The sequence below is a fragment of the Balaenoptera ricei genome, chromosome 10 (assembly GCF_028023285.1).
Source record: "Balaenoptera ricei isolate mBalRic1 chromosome 10, mBalRic1.hap2, whole genome shotgun sequence".
Classification (NCBI taxonomy): domain Eukaryota; kingdom Metazoa; phylum Chordata; class Mammalia; order Artiodactyla; family Balaenopteridae; genus Balaenoptera; species Balaenoptera ricei.
This window is the reverse complement of record NC_082648.1, coordinates 15,241,664-15,260,226: the sequence shown is the minus strand read 5'-3', so window position 1 is coordinate 15,260,226 and position 18,563 is coordinate 15,241,664. Positions and strand designations below refer to the sequence as shown.

At 34.7% G+C, this 18,563-nt stretch overlaps 1 protein-coding gene across 3 annotated transcripts in view; it reads right to left on the bottom strand.

The window, feature by feature from the left end:
- PIK3C2G (phosphatidylinositol-4-phosphate 3-kinase catalytic subunit type 2 gamma) overlaps window positions 1-18,563 on the bottom strand; it is a 358,923-nt gene that overhangs the window by 76,578 nt on the left and 263,782 nt on the right. For all 3 annotated transcript variants that reach the window (XM_059934511.1, XM_059934512.1, XM_059934513.1), the window contains 3 exons: window positions 13,361-13,550; window positions 12,729-12,850; window positions 8,946-9,054 (listed from right to left, as the gene is read on the bottom strand). In XM_059934511.1, coding sequence (XP_059790494.1) covers window positions 8,946-9,054; window positions 12,729-12,850; window positions 13,361-13,550 — 421 coding nt within the window. The remainder of the gene's footprint in view (window positions 1-8,945; window positions 9,055-12,728; window positions 12,851-13,360; window positions 13,551-18,563) is intronic.

Here is an 18,563-nt window from a genome sequence, read left to right as displayed (position 1 = left end):
CACAGATCACCAAAACAAATATAATAATAGTGAAAAAGTTTGAAATATTGTGAGAATTACCACAATGTGACACAGAGACACAAAGTGAGCAAATGGTGTTGGAAAAATGGCGCCAATAGACTTGCTCAAAGCAGGGTTGCCACAAACCTTCAATTTGTAAAAAAAGCATAATGCCTGTGAATGGCAAATAAAGTGAAGTACAATGGAACGAAGTATGCCTGTATCTCCCTTTACTGATATGACGAGCATCTCTAAGGATGGGCCTCAGAACATACTTTTAAAAACCTCTTCATGTTATTCTCAAACAATTGATCACTAGGCACTATTTTTGCACCCTTGGCCAGAAAGTATACAATGTAGGCAATCAATAAACATTTGTTGAATGATAGAGACAGTAGATTTTGAAAGTGGTCCCTATTGTGCCAGTGCCCACGTTTAATTTTTGTTGATTTTATCTTCGTTAATATAGCACTAACTTATTTACTTTGTAGTATAGAAAGGATGACTAATAAACAGATGTAGGATTTACATCTTAGGAAGATATTTTCTTGTACTCCAAATACTCATTGTACAAAATTCAATTAAATTATTAGGAGGTTGTTACTTTGGGAGAAACTCCTCTAATATCAGCTTCCTTTTGTTTGATACTATTATGGGACAAAATGGGATTGCTCTCTTCGGGAGTCCAGTGTTAGAAGATGGTTGACATATTCTCACTTGGAGCATTTCTGGAATCTGTGATTTCACAGTCATATCTCATGTTTGATGATATAAATATCTCTTCTGTTTTCTTCTATTTCTTCTCCTTTTTTTTCCCTCACTCAAATCCTAGATCTTAATTCACCCAAGATAAAAACAATGAGGTGTTTGAAATTTCTTCAACCTTCCTTTCCCTAAATATTGACCAATAGAGTTTAAGAACAATATAAAAACATCTCTTCTTGGGGCCTCTACAGTAGTACTTATTAGCACATTAGCAAATGTGAATGTGATGAAAACTGTGAGGTACACGTTTGGTGGTCTTGTTCAGCTTTCTCTATGTAGCTGTGATTATGATAAGCAACAATATTCATTAAACCTTGTTGTGATAAACTGCACTTTGCAAGTCTTCCCTACCTGTATATGTCTGACCCCTTTGCTTTTCCCCTTTCATAACAATCCTCTGCTAACAGTTCTATATGAAACCATACTCTAGGCAGATATACTTAGGAGTTCCCTATTGAAAGCCTGCTGCCATCTGAAGACAGATCTCAATATTTATCCTACTCACACTAGGACCAGAAATCAGAAGCCTCTCCACTTTGCAATTACTTGCCTCTGCTTAAATAGGCCAAAGCCTAACACTTTCAATGGTTACTAGATATTTTGTCAATTATCCGGAAAAGGCACAATCTTTAAAACAGCTTTAGTATAATCAGTAAGGCAGCTCTCAACATGAAAGATGACAATCCCATCCACTATCCTCTCAGCACTTACCCTTACAGACAGTTGCCATATCCAAGTGCCCTTCACTATAGCAAAGTGAATGGACATGACCTTCACAGAATGTCAGAATTAGTAAAGAACATTAAGATTTCAACATACTACATTCCTGAATATGCAAAAAAGCACTTGAAATCCAATGAAATAAATTCAGTTGCCTTGATCCTATAGGACAGAAGCTTATCTTATAACTCATTTCCCATTACTCACTGATTGAGACCTAAATACTAAATATATTCAAAAGATATAATACAATTTATATTGAGCATGCTAATACAATAGATAAATTCATGAATATGCAAGATACCTACACATAATTATTTAGTATACTGTAGCTTTCCTATTGTCTAATGCTGTTTTCAACAATCATTTTACATCTTTGTTTTCAGTTATCCTATTACTATACATGGTTCTGTTCCCATGATGAACAGATACTGTTCATTTTTTCTCTTTGTTCATAACAGATATATTACAGATGTGCTCTGAGTGATCTTTCTGAAGGGTAAAATCATGAACCAGTGCACTATTAATGCTTATCACTTAGAGCATGGCCAGGCAGTGTTCCTGGGCTTGGCACTAGGTAACCTGTGGAGACTGTCCTCAAGCTTGCAGCTAGCAGGATTCTCAAGATCATTCTCTACCAAGCCAGAGGTCTCTGTTCATGGGGTTCATGTGGGATTATACAGTGGGGTGAGAAAAAAAAATCAAAATTACATTCATATTTACTTTATGGTATCATCCAAAATTTTTTCCAAATTTTGCATTATTTTTCTACAAATTTTAAAGCATTTATCACTTATTAGTGTAGTAGTTTATATATTAAAAATAAATAAATTGTATGTTTTGGAAACATGTGCTAATTTAAAATAAAACTGGTAAGGTATAAGAATAAATAAGTTAAGAGACTGCTAAATACTTTCTGGATGCAAAGTTTCACTCTGCTAGGTTTTGAAAAACAACATAAATCCTATAGGTTAATATATGTTAATAATTCTGTTATTTTTCATTTAAAATATATATTAAATGTTGATGAGATTATAAGTTTGCTATATACATGGGTAAAAATTAAATGAATATAATCATTGAGTTCTTTAAGCTTCCAAACAAGAGAAAAGCATGTAACCATAATGCATGCTTTGTCCTTGTAGTTCCCCTTGTCTAGCACAATTTTTCCCCAGTTTCCATTTACTAACTTCTATTTGCCCTTTAATAACAACTTGAATGCCATACTCCCTGGGATGCCTTCTCTACTTCACTGGGAACTGGGTTAAGTATACCTTCTTAAGTGCTCAGGCACTTGTCCTTTGATACAAAACAGCATCTCTAGCTGAGCTACCAGCCTGGAAATAATATTGTAGCACAATGTGCTTGAGTCCAGATTTGCAGAAAAACAATGATATAGTAGGGTACCTTAGTAGCTACTACATTGGAAACCAAATGTCTGATCATGTCCAAACTGGGGGGAAAAAAAAAAGGAAAGATGACCAGAGTCTGAAATAATGGTTCTCAAACATTGTCATGGATTAGAACTCCCTGGAGGGCTTGTTAAAACACATTGCTGGACCTCATCCCCAAAGTTTCTGATTTAATAGGTCTAGGATGGGACTGAAATTTTGCATTCTCATACATTCCCAGATGAGGTTCCAACCACAGTCCAGGAGCTGAGCTTTGAGAACCACTAGCCTTAGGAGCTGGTGATAGGGATTTAAAAGTTTCTCCTCTTGACCCTGACTATATGCAATCTAAAGCAGTCATTATTGACAATTGTGATTTTTTTCTAATAGCCTTAGGATGCTTGTGATCTGAATTGTGGACTTTTCTTAAGTGGGTCTATTCATCATCAAACCACAATATTACCCAACTGGGAGGTATAGCAATAAGCCAACATCCTGAATCAGCAAACCTACAGTTAGGAGACAATTTTGAATACATTCATTAATATATTTTATTTTTAAATTTCAGTAAGGTTTCCTTGATATATACTGACTTAATCTACTATACAACATGTAATTAAAACAATTCACACTCAGACTGGAAAGTAATCTCATCTAGTGTCTTTCCCAAGCTCCACATGGAGAAGGAAGGTTGTTGAATTGACCACTGAGAAAAATAGGGTTATCTGACTCAATTAAGTCCTGGTTATGGGGTCGGTTGTAGTCCTCCTGTTACAGTGCCTGTAACTTACTGAAGTTCAAAGTATGTCTGTATATACAGCATGATATTATATATGCGTTTCTTAGGTCAAAGTATAACCGGAGTGCTGGTAGGATTTAATCAAGACTGCAGAAAAATGATCAAATTACTATGTTGTACACCTGAAACAAATATAATATTGCAAGTCAACTATACTTCAATAAAAGGAAAAAAGACTAGAGTCCAGGAATGGTCTGTTAATGTCCTAATCAAGGCTGCACTATCGGGGTGCCTGGATAGAGCAGGAGGAAATAAGAGGTTCTCAATATTTTAATCAGGCAACCCATACTAGAGGCAGTCAGTGTAAGTAGTTCTGTTAAACTCTCACAACTCAATCAATAATAGACATTTTAAAAATGCTAATTATTGATATAATTAAAAGCATGCTAAATGTGGGGGAGAGGATGAGGAAGAAGTAGAGCTATTAAATCTTCATCTTATGACATTTATAAATTTAAAAGTTGCTTTTTTCTTTTCTTTTTATTGTATCTATATGAGATGATAGATGTTAACTATATCTACTGTGGTAATCATTTCACAATATATGTAAATCAAGCCATCGTGCTGAACACCTTTAAAAAATGGACATTATTAATTAGCATACTGAATGTCAAAGGATTTTGTTCATAAAAATGGTAGCTTGTTGACTAGCATGATTAATATTAGAAATGGGCTCTCACTGGTGACATTAAAGTTATTCCAGACATGTGGATTAGCTAAAGATATTCCATAAATAGTCTCCATTCTTGCATCAAAAGGCAAAAAACCTAACAGGCCTTGTACCCTTTACCCTTAGAGATGATGTTTTAGATAAATCCCTAAAAGATCCTATGTCTAGCCAAGAACTCTGGAGGATTCTGTTAGCTTGGTACCTGCCTTTGTAACTTACATTTGTCTCACAGGACCTTGCAAGCAAGATGGTGATAGGAATTTAATAGTAAAGGGAGCTAATCCTTCCTTGAGTCCTCAGAAGGAGTTGGAACAGCTGTGTGCATGTGTAGGTTGTATGCACATGTGTGTATGGGGAAGGATCTTAAGAGTCTTTTTTTGATGCATATGACAGAAGGGAGCAAAATTGGGGTCTGGCATGTCTCTTCAATTTTCTAGGCCACTCAGAATCACTGATGAGTAGTACCAAAACCTCACCAAGAAATCCTTAAATACTTTTTTTCAGATGGGAATTGACCACAGACTTAGATCCTCTGAAATAGTTACCTATGAGCGACAAGGTTCATCAGAACACAGGATGGGGGTGAGGATGCAGAACAGCAGATATTTCTGAAAGCTGAGGGGTAGCATGACTGCAGCTGTAAGCTCCTATTTTTAGTGATATTAGATTTGGTCATTTAGTCCAGACCTCCTATGGAGAATAACTGGAATAATTAAACAATTTGTTTTTAAACTTTGCTTGAAAGCATCAGAGAGCTAACAAGATAGTGAAGAATTACCAGGCTAGGATCTGGGGCAAGACAGTCTTGGGGAAGTGAGCTTGGGTTTTGGCACAGCTTTTCTGTTGTGGGTTTTTATTGATATAGGTTGGAGCAGTGGAATGGCTGGGAGGTAGAGCAGCACTTTTGACCACCTTGCAGAGTTAAGAGGAAAAGGAATGGAATCCAGAGCTTCCAAGTAGATTCTCGGTGAGTCTGCCTTACCTTGGGTTTAGATCCAAAGTGGCTACATCTAAGGAATAAGGATGAACCAGTAATAGTGCCTCACAAGAGCTACAGTTCAGTTTTGAATAATCTGAATCCCTGCAACTGAATTTCAGCAACCCTAGATTGTTAATGTACTCAGATATTATAATTCTCTAGACCAGGATAACAGTAACATAGGCATCCAATTTCTACAAAGGACATTGCAGTACAATACGTGGCCACAATAAAAAGGAAAATAACCAGGCTCACAATGGAACAAGATGACATGATTAAAAACCAGCAGAAACATTAGAAAATAAAAATGTACATGCAGTAGGTCCCAATATTGGCATTTTTAGGAAGATTTTAAATAACTGTGCTTATGATTTTTGAAGAAATAATAAAAAGGACAGATTTTCAGCAAAGAACTAGGAACTGAAAAAAAAAAGGAAATTCTGAAACTGAAGAATAACTGAAATTAAGAACTCAAAGAATGGACTTAACAGTATGTTAAACACAGATCATTAGAGAATAAACAACCCAAAAGATAAGTTAGAAGAAGCTATTCAGAAACTAAGTCATAGAGGACAAAGAATTAAAAATACAGGAGTAAAAGTATGAGACTTAGAGGGTACAATGAAAAGGATAGACATATATGTGATTACAGTCCCAGAAAAAGAGGGGAGAGGAAATGGTATGAACAATATGTGAAGTGATAACGACTGAGAACTTTCCAAAAGTGATGAAAGACATCATGGCACAAATTGAAGAAGTGCTGAAGCTCAAGCATCATCAGTAGAAACAAAGTCATATCTGAGCAAATTAAAGTAAAACGGCAGAAAACCAACAGTAAAAAGAACAATATTATAAAGAATAAAAAAACTTTTTCAAAGAGGCAACAAATATAACAGATGGATTCTAAACAAAATCAGTGGAAGCTAAAAGACAATGAAATGATAGCCTTAAAGTTTTTAGAATAAAAGCATTGCTATCCAAATGCTCAAATACCAAATAGTCAGCAAAAATATCCTCCAAGAATGAAGGTAAAATAAAAACTTTTCAGACAAATGCAAATTTAGAGGGTTTTTTTTAGCAGCAAATTCATATTAAGGGGAATAGTAGATGGTGTTCTTCAGGTAGAGGGAGAACAATCCCAGATGGAAATTCAGAGTTACAGGAAGCAATGAAAATGAGATATATGAGTAATATTAAATATTGATTGCAAAAACAACAATAATAATTACTTATGAAGTTTATGGATACAGATACAGATATATATTTTTAGTACAGCATATAAAACTCAAGTGGGTGAAATAGACTTAATCCATGGTCCAGGAAAATTCACAGTGAAAATTTTATAAATATTTTTAAGGAATGATAAAGAAAATACAATACTGTATATAAAAACCTGTGGGGTGCTATTAAATCTTGATTAGGAGAGAGGAGTTAGAGTTTTAAATGGGTAAGTGAAGATAGGTTGAAAATAAACAAGTTAAATTAACTATCTGAGGATGTTATAAATAGAAAGGAAGCAGAAGGAAGGAAATAATAAAGATAAAAAATAAGTGAAACAGGGCTTCCCTGGTGGCGCAGTGGTTGGGAATCTGCCTGCCAATGCAGGGGACACAGGTTCGAGCCCTGGTCTGGGAGGATCCCACATGCCGCGGAGCAACTAGGCCCGTGAGCCACAATTACTGAGCCTGCGCGTCTGGAGCCTGTGCTCCGCAACAAGAGAGGCCGCGACAGTGAGAGGCCTGCGCACCGCGATGAAGAGTGGCCCACACTTGCCGCAACTGGAGAAAGCCCTCGCACAGAAACGAAGACCCCAGCACAGCCATAAATAAATAAATAAATAAATAAATAAAATAAAATAAAAAAATAAAAAAAAAAATAAGTGAAACAGAAATAATACAATAGAGAGGGTCAATAAATCCCACATTTCATTCTTTACAAAGATTGGTAAAATTCATAATCCTCTGGAAGTATGGATCAGGAAATATGTGTGAGAAATTGAAGAGTGAATACCTTTTCAGATCCTATAAATGTTAAAAACATTATGATAGGATATTATGAATAACTTTATGCCAATAAATTAGCACAAATTCCTATAGAAATGTAACTTAACAAAGAGACCCAAGAAGAAATAGGAAATGTGAAATGTCTTATAGCTCTTAAATAAATTGAATCTCCAGATCTATATGACTTTACAAATTAAAGACATAAAACCAATTTTATACAAACTGTTCCAGGGAGTAGGGAAAAAAGCAGTAACTCTTCGCAACTAATATTATGAGTCCAGCATGTTCTTGATTCTGAAACCTGGTAATGACTTTATAAGAAGGAAAAACTCCAGGCCAATCTCTGTCATAAATAAAGATGAAAACAAATGCTAAAGAAAATGTTAAATCAAATCCAATAATACATAAAAAGTATAATACATTACGTCCATGTAGAGTTTATCCTAGTAATGCAAATTTGTTTAAAATTAGAAAGTTCTTCAGTGTAATTCACCACATTAGCAGAATAAAGGAGAAAACTAGGATTATTGGTGATCATTGTTCAGCCCAGTAGATTCAGAAAAAAAATTTGATACATTCAACCTTCTTTGTAAAAACTATTGGCAACCTAGGAATAGAAGGAAACAAAATAATAAAGGGTACCTACAAAATCTACATACTTAATGAGGAAATATTAGACACTTCTTCCCTGGATTCAAGAATAATGTAGGGGGCTTCCCTGGTGGCGCAGTGGTTGAGAATCCGCCTGCCGATGCAGGGGACACGGGTTCGAGCCCTGGTCTGGGAGGATCCCACATGCCACGGAGCAGCTGGGCCCGTGAGCCACAACTGCTGAGCCTGAGCGCCTGGAGCCTGTGCTCCGCAACAAGAGAGGCAGCGATGGTGAGAGGCCCGCGCACCGCGATGAAGAGTGGCCCCCACTTGCCGCAACTGGAGAAAGCCCTTGCACAGAGACGAAGACCCAACACAGCCAAAAATAAATAAATAAATAAATAAATTTAAAAAATTAAAAAAAAAAAAGAATAATGTAGGTATATCCACCATTACCACTTCAATTCAATATCTATTGAAAGCCCTAGAGAGTACAAAATAGCGAGGAAAAGAAATATAATATATGAATATTGGAAAGAAAAAATAAACTCTTGTTATCTGCAGACAATATGATTGTAAGTTGAAAATTCAAAAACAATACAGATAATTATTAGAATTAAAAGTGAAGTTAGTAAGATTGTTGGGTAAAATGTCAATATACTAAATCAGTTCTATCTATATACTGGTGAAAAAACAGGAAAAGGATTTTTATAAAAAGTATTATATCTAGTATAACAAAATACTTCTAAGCCCTCTATGCACAGAAAAATAAACAATTATTGAGAAAACATTCTAAAAATACTTGAATAGGTATATGATAATGGATTGAAAGATATTAAGATGCAATTTCAACTAAAGTCCTGGTTGGTTTTTGCATGGAATTGACAAGATAATTTTAATTTGTACATTTGTTGAATAAATGTAGGACTAAAAATGTTATCATAAAGTGTTTAAAAAATATTCCCAGTAATAATACATAAAAGAGTCTATATTTTATGTAAAAATATAAAAGTAAATTGTAACATACGTTTGCAACTTCATACGATCCATTTAATATCTGTTCCATGTAATGATTTAGGTCTCTGAATCTTTTGTGATCTGAATTTGTAAAAGGTAAGTGCCACCAATGAGGAAACCTGTTTTAAAAGAAAAAAGTACATCTTCATTAGTTTGAAAATTGGCATCTGTAACTTAGAATTGTTCATAAAGTTAAAGCTGCATCAGATGGAAGGGCCACTGAAAACTTTTTTTAAAAACCATAGAACGCATGATTAATTCTGAGAGTTTTATTAACATGGCTGTGGTCACTTGTGCTATTTTAACTATCATTAATATTAATACTAATTTAATTTAACATACTAAATTAATATATATTTCCCTTCTTACTCTATTTATGGCAGACCACACAATTTGTCCTTTAAATACATGTGGGGAGTTAATAAATACTTTCTGAAGTTTAATGATTCATAATTTTTCAAAAAGGTCATATGGTATTGTTTGCTCTGGGTTCACGAGGGACATTGCTACACTAAGTAGATTAAACATTTTACCAAGCATATGCTTCCATCTGGTCTTAGTCTTTTGGAACAAAGTATTACTTTCCCCAGGGGTCTAGCTTGCAGAATTTCCTCTTCACTATCTTATGATTCATCTTGACGGGCTAGATGTTGATTAAGACCAATTATTGGTGGCATGACCTGTTAATGGGAAGCATTTGGCAACGCGTTTTGCTGGTTAAATGTATCTTTTTAGGAACTATCTAGCAGCTTCCTCTGACTGCAGTCTTGCTGTTGCTTCCTTCCTCTTCTGCTTCTTTGGTACAGACCTTCCTCTGGGCAAAGAAGCATGGGGGATGGTGAAGGGTTGTTAGCAAACACACAGAAGTATGTGACAACTGCAGAACATCCCATCCATTGCTTCCTGTTGGAAGTGTCAGGGAAGTCCAAAATAATATTTCTGTGTATTTAAATAACTGACATTTTACTTTTTTACTCTTGCTTTATTCTTACTAAGGCTTAAAGTGTTAAAAATTTTCATCCAGATTTAAGTATCATAAAAATTATTACCATATATAATTAATCAAAACATAGAAATACATTTGATAAATAGGTGGATTTTGCTGGTTTTAAATATTAACTTGTATATCTGTGGGTTAATTTTCTTTATTGTTAGAATAAAATGGAGTTCAACATTAGTTCTATTCCTTTTTTTATAGATGTATGTACTAAAAAAGTCTTGTGTGTAAATAAGTACATAAGAATTAAGGAATTCAGCTCTAGTAATGTCATTCAGTTGTTTAAAATGCTTTTGAGTTATATGTCAAATATAACATAGTAATCAGTTCTTGAAAATGATTTTTTAGGATATTTTATCTGACGGTGCTACCATGCCCTCCCTCAATTTTGTTCACACCAAAGATTAAGAAACACACGACCTGCAACCAGATTTGATACCTGGTTATTAGAGTAATTCATTTTCTCAATACCAACACCAGTATTTTGATTTGCCCTTTATTTAATCCTCAGAGATTTTTTACTCCCTGGGACAGTGTACCAAAATAAAATTCTGGGTGGCTGGGAGAAGAGCAATGGTGAAATTAGGAGAGGGAAAGGAAATCAACCTTTCTCAAGCAGGTGACTTTAAAGAAGACCATTAATTTCAAGGAAGATTCCCATGCCTGTGTATTCTCAGAAGTTGGAAGAGGTACAAACAGCCTGATTTGAAGACCACTGTTACATGCTATGACTAATTTGAATTTTATTCTTTATGGCTCTAACTTTCTGATCATACTTTCCAGATTGGGTTTACATAATTCTCATAGAGCTTCTCTTAGTAAATTTAGGAGTCAGAGGAAATCTTGCCCTCATCCTTCATCTGTACGCATCGCTATAAGCCAGAGCTCCTTTGGGACTGTTAGCATACAAATATTGTTCAAGGCACAAAGGACTAAATATTCCTCCTCTCCACACATTGCTTGAATGGTTTTAAAATCAATTAAGGTCCCATTACCAGGCAGGAGTTGTTGAACAAAACAGAATCCTAACTAAAGCTGAAAATCGAGAAGAGGCATATGGAGAGAGATTATTGGCACTTTAAAGTTTTACAAGTTATACTAATATGTATTGGGGAGAGAAAAGAGTAAAACAGAGACATTTTTGAAACATAAAAGGACAGCCATTTTACAAGAATGAACATATTTTTAAATCATTAATTATTAGGGTACAATGGAAACCACTAATGTTGAATTCAATATTTGCAGTCAAACTGAATATTTTTGCCAGTATTTCCTTTTCCTCAGTTATTACATTAGATGTTTTCTGATAACTCTTAAAGCTGATGCTGTCTTTAAGTTTCCACAATGACATCCTTCCCTCTTAGTCTCTTGAACGTGCTCTTACTCTGATGACTCTCTGATGTTTAAAGCATCTGTATTTCAAAATCTCTGTGACATCTGCAAGTATAGTTTTTCATGAATGTGAACTACACAGTCTTCAAAATAATGCACACTATCTCTCCATCCATTGGCAACGTTGTTTAGATTTACATTTTGGTAAGTGACTAAATCCTGAAAGTCTAACAAAAATCCACATGTACAAAGTATGTCAGGTCTGGTATGAATACTCATATTGTTAAAGGACCATTTACTCAACAAAAATTCTGGTACAGCTGGCTCTCCCTGTCTGCAGGTTCTACATCTGCAGATTGAACCAACTGTGGATTGAACTGTTAAAAAAAAAAAAAGCCCAGAAAGTTCCAAAAAGCAAAATTTGAATTTGCTGCATGCCAGCAACTATTTACATAGCATTTACGTTGTCTTTACAACTGTTTACATAGCATTTATATTGTATTAGATATTATAAGTAATCTGGAGGTGATTTACAGTATACAGGAGAATGTGGGTAGGTTATTTGAAAATACTATGCCATTTTATGTATAGAACTTGGGCATGCAAGGATTTTGGTATCCGTGGGAGGGGTCCTGGAACCAATCCTGTGGATACCAAGAAACTACTCTATAGATAAGATAACATTTGATTTGCCTAAGGGCAAATATCATAATTTCTAAGAAGTTCACCTTTTTAAAATCAAGGTACACCTCTGGTCAAGATACACACTCAAGTGTATAACATAAATTTGGCTAGTTCTAAATAATGAATTTTAGAAGGTTTATTTGAACAGAAGTATTTTCAATTACATTATTTATGCTTAATATTTTTAAATTATAACATGAAATGAGCAATGGTTTTCAAGACTGCAGAATGAAGATAATGACAAATTAAATTTGGATAACCCAAGTCCAAGTTAATAATTAACCATAACAAAAGTGAGTTGATGTTAATAAGTTTACTTGTATACTAATTGATATTGATAAATTTTTCTGGTACAGCAAATAAATATATCAGAGCTTTTTATTGCCATTATCTGTTGAAAGAGAAGAAATATCCAATTTTGTTTTGCATTTTCAATTTCAATTTTATTTTTATAGAAAACACTAAAACAATTAAATTTAAAAACAGGCAAATAAAACAATTTCCCTGATAATCAATGAAAAATAAAATTGGTTCTGATTTTTTTTTTGTCTAAAAATCAATGGCTGAAAGCAAACAAAATTGAAAACCTTTATTCTGTTTTATGAGACAAAAGTTTCTTTAGTCTGAGAGCAATAGAGACTCTGCTGGGATAGGTTCAGTGGCACTGGAATCAGAATGCTGTGTTGTGTCGCCCACAAATAGAAAATCCCATAACCATAATTTTTCCTTACGATCAGGGACAAGTACTAAAGACAAAACACTGTGGAGGACAGTCCTTACTCTGGGAGGGCCAATGATGCAAACTGCTTTTGAAGTTGGCTGTGAAGTTTTGAAAACTGGTCAAACGATTTTTCTGTCAGGCTTGTTTCATTGTTACCGTGAGTCACCTGGATTAGATAAAGCTGCAGAAAATAAAGAGACAAAATCAGAAGATGGCAATATCAACCTTCAATACATTCTAAAATTCTGTTTCATGTAAACTAAACAAAGTAAGAACCTCTCTGCAAAAAAAAAAAAATCATCACAAAAGATAAGAGATGCAATTTGTAAAGGCAAAATTACCTATAAACACAGTATATAAAAATATCATAATCTTAGGTGCTGGGAACAGACTGCCTAATTTCTGATCTTTTTTTCTTGTGGACATTTTAATTAGGTCTTGATTTATAGTCTACCACAGGGCAGAAACTGTTCTCTTTGGTGGTTCTCTACTAGCAGCTCTGGTTATTATGATTTCTCCTTGGAACATCCACCTTAATGGCACTTCTGTTCAAACTGTAACTGATTTTTCAGTTGTGTAGCAAAAAAAAAAAAAAAAATCATGGTATAAGGAGGAATGTGTAGCATAGTGAAGGGAAGTGTGAGATGTAGTCAAATGATATTTAAGTCAAGATGACAGACTTGAGACTTACATGCCTAGTTTTCTTGCTGAACCCTAAAATTGTCACTCTTTGGATTGACCTGGTTGCCCTCATTGTACAGGATTCCTGGGAAAAAGTCTGCGAAGTAGATTTGGCAGGATTTATGGCTGTCATTTGTGCGAGCGTGTGGATCAAGTTATTCAATTTAACAGGGAAACACTCCAGACTTTCCTTTATTTTCCTAGAGAAATGAAAAAGAAAAGATAGTGAGTAACATTCCCCTAAGTTGACTCATTTCATTTGAGTTGTTTCCTTGTGTTAGATGTGGAAGAAAAAGTCAAGGACCATGCCTATTTATTTGGAGTCCAACTATTAAACATTATTTTTATAAACTTCAAATTCACATCTTGAGCTGTTAGCAAATATAAAAGAAACTTTTGTGGTGAAATATAAAACTGTAATGGCAATATTTGTATTTTGACTTATTTTAAGTTTGTTTTTGATTTTTAGGGATGATTTTTTAAAAAATCAATTTGTTTATAATTATTTAAAATATTTACACAATTCCAAAAGTTAAATCTACAAAACTGTATATTCCAAGAAGCCCAACATTTAACCCTGAACTCTTTACACTATTCCCTTCTTCCCCCATATGTAAACATTTTTTAAAAATTATGATTTAACTTTCATTGTTTTATTTTTAATTGTATTTTTGTGTTTATTTTTGTTCCTCTGTCAACTATCTTACAAAAATGTTGTATAATATAATACTATATTTAATATACACATATTTTATATGGAATGCTTTTCACTCTGTTTTCTTTTTCCTTTTTTTGGTTTGGTTTTGGTTTGTCTCTGCTTTACTATTATTATTTGTATTTAAGAAGGTTTGCAATTGTGTTCTAATGGTATAATAAATACCTTTAGATAATATCCTTTATCCCCTCTGCACCATCTGGTCCAGTATATGACTTGCAGTGTTATCCTTTTTATCCCAGTTAATACAATAAAGCAAACATTATGCTCATTCTACTTTTCATATGTGCTTCCTATTCCACTTCCTTTATAGAGCTATTCTATCCACATCATATGGTATCTATACTATACATATTATACAGTCTCTCTTCTAACTATCATTAAATATCATCTGCTCTACAAGTCTTTATGTCACATCCCTCCAGTCATTTTGACTATCTGATGGTCATTTTCCGATACATTCCTCAGGAAGTGCTCAAGGAAATAAGTTTCTGAGTTCTGGGTGTTGATAACAGTTTTTCTGTGGCCTTTATACTTGAAAGTCAATTTTGCTGGCTAAAATGCCCTTGGCTCACATTTTCTTTTTTGAGGGTCATAAAAATATTATTTAACTTTCTTTTGGAATAAAGGATTACTGTCCAAAACTCTGATGACATACTGAACTTCTTTCCCTTACAAATGACTTGAACTTTTTGCTTAGATGCTTAAAGGAAGTTTTTTTTTTTTTCCTAAAAGTCCAAAGTTTTTCCAAAAATATGTTTCAGGTTTGTTATTCGGGGTAACTTTTCTCAATATGCAAAGTGTCCTTTCAATATGTAATTTCAAGACTTTTCATTTTCCAGAAAACTTCTTGAATTATGATGCTAGTATGTATTAAAATACTAAATATACAATTCAGTTTTGATAATTTTTTTAACATCTTTATTGGAGTATAATTGCTTTACACTGGTGTGCTAGTTTCTGCTTTATAACAAAGTGAATCAGCTATACATATACATATATCCCCATATCTCCTCCCTCTTGCGTCTCCCTCCCATCTTCCCCATCCCACCTCTCCAGGTGGTTGCAAAGCACCGAGCTGATCTCCCAGTGCTATGCGGCTGCTTCCCACTAGCTATCTATTTTACATTTGGTAGTGTATATATGTCCATGCCACTCTCTCACTTCGTTCCAGCTTCCCCTTCCCCCTCCCTGTGTCCTCAAGTCCATTCTCTACGTCTGCATCTTTATTCCTGTCCTGCCCCTAGGTTCTTCAGAACCATTTTTTTTTAAATTCCATATATGTGTGCTAGTATACGGTATTTGTTTTTCTCTTTCTGACTTACTTCACTCTGTATGACAGACTAGGTCCACCTCACTACAAATAACTCAATTTCGTTTCTTTTTTATGGCTGAGTACAATCCCATTGTATATATGTGCCACATCTTCTTTATCCATTCATCTGTCGATGGACGTTTAGGTTGTTTCCGCATCCTGGCTATTGTAAATAGAGCTGCAATGAACATTGTGGTACATGACTCTTTTTGAATTATGGTTTTCTTAGGGTATATGCCCAGGAGTGGAGATGCTGGGTCATATGGGAGTTCTATTTTCAGTTTTTTAAGGAACCTCCATACTGTTCTCCATAGTGGCTGTATCAATTTACACTCCCACCAACAGGGCAAGAGGGTTCCCTTTTCTCCACACCCTATCCAGCATTTACTTTTTGTAGATTTTTTGAATAATGGCCATTCTGACTGGTGTGAGGTGATACCTCATTGTAGTTTTTTTTTTTTAATTTTTGAATTTTATTTTATTTATTTCTTTATACAGCAGGCTCTTATAAGTCATCAATTTTATCCACATCAGTGTATACATGTCAATCCCAATCTCCCAATTCATCACACCACCACCCTTACCCTGCCACTTTCCCCCCGCTTGGTGTCCATATGTTTGTTCTCTACATTTGTGTCTCAATTTCTGCCCTGCAAACAGGTTCATCTGTACCATTTTTCTAGGATCCACATATATGCGTTAATATACGATATTTGTTTTTCTCTTTCTGACTTACTTCACTCTGTATGACAGTCTCTAGATCCATTCACTCTCAACAAATGACCCAATTTGGTTCCTTTTTATGGCTGAGTAGTATTCCATTGTATATATGTACCACATCTTCTTCATCCATTTGTCTGTCGATGGGCAGTTAGGTTGCTTCCATGACCTGGATATTGTAAATAGTGCTGCAATGAACATTGGGGTGCATGTGTCTTTTTGAATTATGGTTTCCTCTGGGTATATGCCCAGTAGTGGGATTGCTGGATCATATGGTAGTTCTATGTTTAGTTTTTTAAGGAACCTCCATACTGTTCTCCATAGTGGCTGTATCAATTTACATTCCCACCAACAGTGCAAGAGGGTTCCCTTTTCTCCACACCCTCTCCAGCATTTGTTGTTTGTAGATTTTCTGATGATGCCCATTCTGACTGGTGTGAGGTGATACCTCACTGTAGATTTGATTTGCATTTCTCTAATAGTTAGTGATGTTGAGCAGCTTTTCATGTACTCCTTGGCCATCTGTATATCTTCTTTGGAGAAATGTCTATTTAGGTCTTCTTCCCATTTTCTGATTGGGTTGTTTGTTTTTTAATATTGAGCTGCATGAGCTGTTTATATAGTTTAGAGATTAATCCATTGTCCGTTGATTCATTTGCAAACATTTTCTCCCATTCTGAGGGTTGTCTTTTCGTGTTGTTTATGGTTTCCTTTGCTGTGCAAAAGCTTTGAAGTTTCATTAGGTCCCATTTTTTTACTTTTGTTTTTATTTCCATTACTCTAGGAGGTGGATCAAAAAAGATCTTGCTGTGATTTATGTCATAGAGTGTTCTTCCTATGTTTGCCTCTAAGAGTTTTATAGTGTCCAGTCTAACATTTAGGTCTTTAATCCATTTTGAGTTTATTTTTGTGTATGGTGTTAGGGAGTGTTCTAATTTCATTCTTTTACATGTAGCTGTCCAGTTTTCCCAGAACCACTTATTGAAGAGACTGTCTTTTCTCCATTGTATATCCTTGCCTCCTTTGTCATAGATTAGTTGACCATAGGTGTGCGAGTTTATCTCTAGGCTTTCTATCCTGTTCCATTGATCCATGTTTCTGTTTTTGTGCCAGTACCATATTGTCTTGATTACTGTAGCTTTATAGTATAGTCTGAAGTCAGGGAATCTGATTTCTCCAGCTCTGTTTTTTCCCTCAAGACTGCTTTGGCTATTCAGGGTCTTTTGTATCTCCATACAAATTTTAAGATTTTTTGTTCTAGTTCCATAAAAAATGCCACTGGTAATTTGATAGGGATTGCGTTGAATCTGTAGATTGCTTTGGGTAGTACAGTTGTTATCACAATATTGATTCTCCCAATCCAAGAACATGGTATGTCTCTCCATCTGTTGGTATCATCTTTAGTTTCTTTCATCAGTGTCTTATAGTTTTCTGCATACAGGTCTTTTGTCTCCCTAGGTAGGTTTATTCCTAGGTATTTTATTCTTTTTGTTGAAATGGTAAATGGGAGTGTTCCTTAATTTCTCTTTCAGATTTTTCATCATTAGTGTATAGGAATGCAAGAGATTTCTGTGCATTAATTTTGTATCCTGCAACTTTACCAAATTCATTGATTAGCTCTTGTAATTTTCTGGTGGCATCTTTAGGATTCTCTATGTATAGTATCATGTCATCTGCAAACAGTGACAGTTTTACTTCTTCTTTTCCAATTTGTATTCCTTTTATTTCTTTTTCTTCTCTGATTGCCGTGGCTAGGACTTCCAAAACTACTTTGAATAATAGTGGTGAGAGTGAACATCCCTGTTTTTTTCCTGACCTTAGAGGAAATGCTTTCAGTTTTTCACCATTGAGAATGATGTTTGCTGTGGGTTTGTCATATATGGCCTTTATTATGTTGAGGTAGGTTCCCTCTATGCCCAGTTTCTGGAGAGTTTTTATCATAAATGGCTGTTGAATTTTGTCAAAAGCTTTTTCTGTGTCTACTGAGATGATCACATGGTTTTTATTCTTCAATTTGTTAATATGGTGTATCACATTGATTGATTTGCGTATATTGAAGAATCCTTGCATCCCTGGGATAAATCCCACTTGATCATGGTGTACGATCCTTTTAATGTGTTGTTGGATTCTGTTTGCTAGTATTTTGTTGAGGATTTTTGCATCTATATTCATCAGTGATATTGGTCTGTAATTTTCTTTTTTTGTAGTATCTTTGTCTGGTTTTGGTATCAGGATGATGGTGGCCTCATAGAATGAGTTTGGGTGTTTTCCTTCCTCTGCAATTTTTTGGAAGAGTCTGAGAAGGATGGGTGTTAGCTCTTCTCTAAATGTTTGATAAAATTCACCTTTGAAGCCATCTGGTCCTGGACTTTTGTTTGTTGGAAGATTTTTAAACACAGTTTCAATTTCATTATTTGTGATTGGTCTGTTCATATTTTCTATTTCTTCCTGTTTCAGTCTTGG